The sequence below is a fragment of the Mizuhopecten yessoensis genome, unplaced genomic scaffold (assembly GCF_002113885.1).
Source record: "Mizuhopecten yessoensis strain PY_sf001 unplaced genomic scaffold, ASM211388v2 scaffold10603, whole genome shotgun sequence".
NCBI lineage: Eukaryota > Metazoa > Mollusca > Bivalvia > Pectinida > Pectinidae > Mizuhopecten > Mizuhopecten yessoensis.
The window spans coordinates 1,532,545-1,538,323 of NW_018408629.1; the positions used below are offsets into that span (position 1 = coordinate 1,532,545).

Here is a 5,779-nt window from a genome sequence, read left to right on the forward strand (position 1 = left end):
GGAGATAAATTATGAAAATGTAAATCCGGAGTGACTTGCCCTTGATTTTGTCACTTCCTATATAAACACGTGTATGTTGAATATGAAGATGCATTTATCATAACTGATAACTGTACGTGTAAGTGTATGTGTTTGGTCACAATGTAACTGTTCCAATCTTGGAGATTCGTCTCTCATAGGAAGAAGAACTGTTTTACGTTTGATTCTCTTTGCTGTCTGTGTTATAATCACTAAGCACCGATCTGCATCAAGTGATAAGTCATGTATCAAATAACTCTACTTCATTGACAGGGATATCTACATGCAGCACAAATGTTTAGTGTTTGTGGAATGTAACCTTTATTCTACTTTAAAAACAGGGGCCCAAATGAATTTTGGTCTGTACCGCTCCCAGTCTGGTCATGCATTTTTTCCTCAGCTGTAACACATTCCCAAGAATTACATGCATGTACTTCATAAGAAAATTTGGGCTGTTAACGTTTAAACGGTCAAACCGGTCGGACCGCAGTTGTTCGTTTATTAAATAAGGTCGGACCTAGTAATCTGAGGTAACGTGTTATTTCTCCCCAAATCCCGTTCGCCCTAAGGGTTGTTTCGCCCCAAATCCTGTTCGCCCTAGGTTGTTTTGCCCTAAAAAAAATCTTTAAGTCATAAATATCATGTTAAAAGTTAAAAAAACCCTTATCTTTCTCTTGAATCAAGATATAATTACGTGCCGGAAGGTGAAGAACGAACCTGTATATTCATCACCGAATCCTACAACGGACATACTAATATCCGGAATATACTGTATATTATCGTTTTCATGTTGGCAATTTACTTAGGGAATTATCAAAATACATTAAATATACTTGTATAAAAATGTATATACTTGTCAGTGTGGCAGGTTCTATGCTGCCAACAGTCACACACATCACTTCAGATACCATGCTGTCTGCGTCTAACCACGGAGTCGCACAAAATGCACAAATCATCCATAATCCGTAATCTGATGCTGCTTTCAGGTGATTCTTGACAAAGCCTTGCAAGGTCTGTGTAAACATTTGCAGGTTTCAGGATTTATACCCGAAATGGTTAAATGGAAAACTGGTTGATCCGCATAAACGAACAGGCCCCTGGTTGAAATATAGTCAACTGGTCAATAGGAGTAGCTTTTGAACTTTCAAGCATTTTCACTTAACCTTTAGGGGAGCTACATTCTTCCTTTATACAACAATTGATATCAGGTCCCATAAACCAAGTTTGCACCCGAAGCATAATTGATTGAAAATCAGGGAAAAGGGTTTGGGTTATGAGCCTGGAAAAAAGTATTAGGAGCGGAGCCAGACCTCTGCATCAGTTCTGATTGCATGAGTATATACCTTTCACTAAGAAGAAAACCAATGATGGTCAAATTCAAACTATAAATTCATTAGTCATTATTAAATTCAGAAAAGTAATACCCATTGCTTACCCCCATCAGATGATCTTTTCCTAAACCTTAACTTAACCTTAAGTGTCTCCGTGCCAGTAGTCGCATAAGGCCTCCACGCTTTTTAGCTCACCTGGCCCGAAGGGCCAAGTGAGCTTATCCCATGGTGCAGCGTCCGGCATCCGGCGTCCGTCAACTTTTTCCTTTAAAATGCTACTTGTCCTGAATGGCTCAGAGGATTATGACCAAATTTGGTCAGGAGCATCATTGGCCAAAGGGTTCTCAGTTTTGTATAAACGGAGGGTATACCCCCCCTGGGGGCAGAGGGGCGGGGCCAAATAGGGGGAAAATAGGTAAATCTTTAAAAATCTTCTTCTTCTCAACCAATAGAAGGATTTTGACCAAATTTGTCCTAGAGCATCTTTGGACAAAGGAGACTCAAGTTTGTATAAATGGAGGGTGTGGCCTCTTTGGGGGCAGAGGGGCGGGGCCAAATAGGGGAAGTAGAGGATTTTTTCTCTCCTACTATACAAGTGAAGGGATTTAAACCAAATGCAGTCTGAAGCTTGGTCAGGAGCATCATTGGCCAAAGGGTTCTCAGTTTTGTATAAACGGACGGTATAGCCCCCCCTCGGGGCAGAGGGGCGGGGCTAAATAAGGGGAAAAAAGGTAAATCTTTAAAAATGTTCTTCTTCTCAACCAATTGAAGGATTTTGACCAAATTTGTCCTAGAGCATCTTTGGACAAAGAAGACTCAAGTTTGTATAAACGGAGGGTGTGGCCCCTCTGGGGGCGGAGGGGCGGGGCCCAATAGGGGAAATAGAGGATTTTTTTTCTCCTGCTATACAAGTGAAGGGATTTTAACCAAATGCAGTCTGAAGCATGATTAGGGACAAAAGAATCAATTTTGTATAAACTGAGGTGTGTGGGCCTCCTTCTAAGGGCAGATGGGTGGGGCCCATTAGGGGAAATAGAGGAAAACATCAAATATCCTTCTCCTTTTGTACCGATGAAGGGATTTTGACCAAATTTGGTCTGGAGCATCATTGGCCAAAGGGTTCTCAGTTTTGTATGAACGGAGGGTATGGTCCCCCTGGGGGCAGAGGGACGGGGCCAAATAGGGGAAAATAGGTAAATCTTTAAAAATCTTCTCCTCAACCAATTGAAGGATTTTGACCAAATTTGTCCTAGAGCATCTTTGGACAAAGGAGACTCAAGTTTGTATAAACGGAGGGTGTGGGCCTTCTGGCGGCATAGGAGCGGGGCCCAATAGGGGAAATAGAGGATTTTTTTTCTCCTACTATACAAGTGAAGGGATTTAAACCAAATGCAGTCTGAAGCATGCTTAGGGAGAAAAGAATCAATTTTGTTTAAACTGAGGTGTGTGGATTCCCCTTCTTTGGGGCAGATTAGTGGGGCCCATTAGGGGAAATAGAGGAAAACATTAAAGATCCTTCTCCTTCTGTACCGTTGAAGGGATTTTAACCTAACCAAACTTGTTTTAGAGAATCTTTGGGCAAAGGGAATTGAATATTTATAAATGGAAGATGCAACTTTGTTACTTGTACTCCTTTGATAAACCTGAATGGTACTCAGCAGGTTTTAAATTGAAAAAAAAAATACCAGGTGAGCTATTAAGGCCCCAACAACCTAATCTGTCTTTCCCTGCTGTTTTTGCGTTGTTCCAGCTACTCCATCCTTTATGGTTGCGATCTTTTTCAACCGTTCTTCTCCATGTTGGTTTTGGTCTCCCTATTGCTCTTTTTCCTTCTGGTGCCCATCCCAAAGCTATTGTACAGTCATTTACTCCTTCTCTCCTCAAGATGTGACCAATCCAGTTCCACCTTCTCCTTATTTCACAGCTGATGTCATTTATTTTGGCTAGCTCTTTAATTTCAGCATTTGGTTTCTTTGCTGCCATCTTACTCTTAATGTCCTTCTGAGACACTGGTATTGGAAGGTGTTCAGTTTCTTTTCTTCTGCTTTTGTAATTTTTCCAGGTTTTAGAGCCATACAGGAATACAGGTTTAACAAGCGACTTGAACAGATCTAGATGTATCTTTGTCTTTCTCCCTAAAAGAAACCATTAAAACTATTTTTGATATAGATTTAATTAAGTCATTTTATCTTTTTTTTTTTAATTCAGGGGATGAACTAGTAACAAAACCATGGAAAAACTTGACATAGAACACCTGGAAAAGGAGTTTGGTCCCTTCCTGAACCCTAAAGCCAAACTGGATGTTAAGGGTATTGCTACAGAGTACTTCCTGGGACTGAGTGGTGGGATGGAAGGCCGCATATTTGTGGCCGGTAGTGACAAATTCATGGAGGGGATTGTCTCCCTTCTCAAGGATGACACAAAAGACATTGTTGAAAAGAATTACAAGACACTGATAAACCTGACAAACTTACAAACAGCATCTAATCGAATTTTATCACTGCCTTCCTATCCGAACCTGGAAGCTGAGTTTGTGAAGGAGATGCTTGATCCAGAATTTGAAATGGCAGATTTTGTTAGTCAGTTACTTTCCAATGTGACCAGAACAGAGAACTGTGCTAAGAAGGTAGCTAAGGTGCTGATGCAGACTGATCAGGGTGTATCTAAACTGGTAAATGCTTTGTGCAGTGTCAAATATAATCCCAAGGCTAACCTTCACCACTTAGCAACAGTGCTTGGCAACCTGACCCAAATTCCCGAATTCAGGACAAAGGTCATGGCACAGGATCAGTTTGTGGTTCAGAGACTTCTACCTTTTATTGAATTCAAAGAGTCAAAAACGCGTCGACATGGAATTGTGGCCTGCTTGAAAAATTGCTGCTTTGATGTTGGTATGAAACAGCCATGTATTTTGATTGATATATTATGTACAACAATATTAAAATAGGATTTTTTTCTTCTTTTTTAGTTTCAGTAAACTCTTTCAAATCAGACATCCTGTAGGACAAGTTATTGATCAGATTAGACAGAATGTCAGGTTTTACTGATTTTCCATCAGCGTCCTTAACTTATTTAGGAACTTCAGTTTTACATTTAACCTCATTTTCTACTAAATGCCTCCATGATAGTCTTCTGATATTTTTGTACAATGAATAACCCCTGTAATATTACATGTACCGGTATCAAAAGTTAAAAAAAGAATCGCCTCTAAAATTGGCATATACACAGTCTATGTTTGTACTCAGCACATGTGTAAATATTGTGAAAAATCTAGTTTGACGACCTATGCTAAAACGTGAGTATCTGTGACCGAGTAGGTGATATTTAATTTAAGACAGGTTTTAAGAAAAAAGGTACTACTTGCGTGGGTAAAATTTTGGGTTAAAAATCATGTTTTCTTGCAATTTTTTGGCATTTTTTGATGTGGTAACCACAAGTCCCAAATCTGGGGAAAGCACTTTTTGAAAAATATTCATTCTTCTAAAAAAAACGTATTCAAAATGTAGTTTATAAATATATATATATATGTAGGTGTGTTGTGCAGGATGAATCCGCTATCCATGTTTATCCGAGACATGCTCTTTATTTTTAGGGTCAAGCCATTTCTACTGTTCTCTGCTACCTCTATTTTCTCAGATTTTCTGTGGAGTGGCCCTACATCACTTTATTGTGATAAGGGGATGTAGATTTATGAAAGTCATTTGTAGGAAATTTTTAATCTCATATGTATATATATGTTATGTTCTTAATTTGTGTGTATAAATGATTTTCAGATTGCCATGAGTGGTTGTTAGGTGACAGTGTTGACCTGTTACCACGGTTACTGCTCCCTCTGGCTGGTCCAGAGGAGTTTGATGATGAGGACAATGAGAAGTTACCAGACGACCTGCAGTACTTGCCCCCAGACAAGGCACGCGAGCCCGACCCAGAAATCAGAAAAATGATCATTGAGACAATCTTCAAGGTAGATTCATCAACCAAGTGGGGGCCGACATGGCTTTATGAGATTTTAGTTAAAGGGACATCACGTGAAAAGGCGTTTTTTTTTAATGAATATATGTATTGTATGCACTTCCACTTATGTTACCTTGCTATCCCCATATTCATAGTCCGTTCCAAATGTCCAGTTTGACCACTTGAATTGTTCGGGAAAGCCCTGCTAAAATAGCGCCGATAACGTCACCTGACTAGGCAGTAAACACAAGTGGTGCGAGCGAGATGAAACGGTTTCCAAAGGGGCCCCCAGAGAGGGGCCGTCATGCAACTGCAACTTCTTACCGCACTAAGAAACCAAGTTATATGATTTCTAAGTCCGTATTCAAACTTATTGAACAGTTATTATTCATCATTAGAAGTTAATTGCACACTTGCCAATATTCAGAATTTAAATTTATTTAGCTTTAAACATAAATGTGTTGCCAATAAAATTA

General features: G+C 39.6%; 1 protein-coding gene across 2 annotated transcripts in view; it reads left to right on the forward strand.

The window, feature by feature from the left end:
* Positions 1-43: 43 nt before the first annotated feature.
* Positions 44-5,779, forward strand: part of LOC110461336 (protein HGH1 homolog) — a 7,533-nt gene continuing 1,797 nt past the window's right edge. Inside the window, exons 1-3 of one of the 2 annotated variants that reach the window (XM_021514773.1) lie at positions 44-112; positions 3,558-4,240; positions 5,123-5,313. In XM_021514773.1, coding sequence (XP_021370448.1) covers positions 3,580-4,240; positions 5,123-5,313 — 852 coding nt within the window. In that variant the 5' untranslated portion in view covers positions 44-112; positions 3,558-3,579. Of the gene's footprint in view, positions 119-3,557; positions 4,241-5,122; positions 5,314-5,779 lie in introns of both variants that reach the window. The other variant, XM_021514772.1, reaches the window with a different exon arrangement.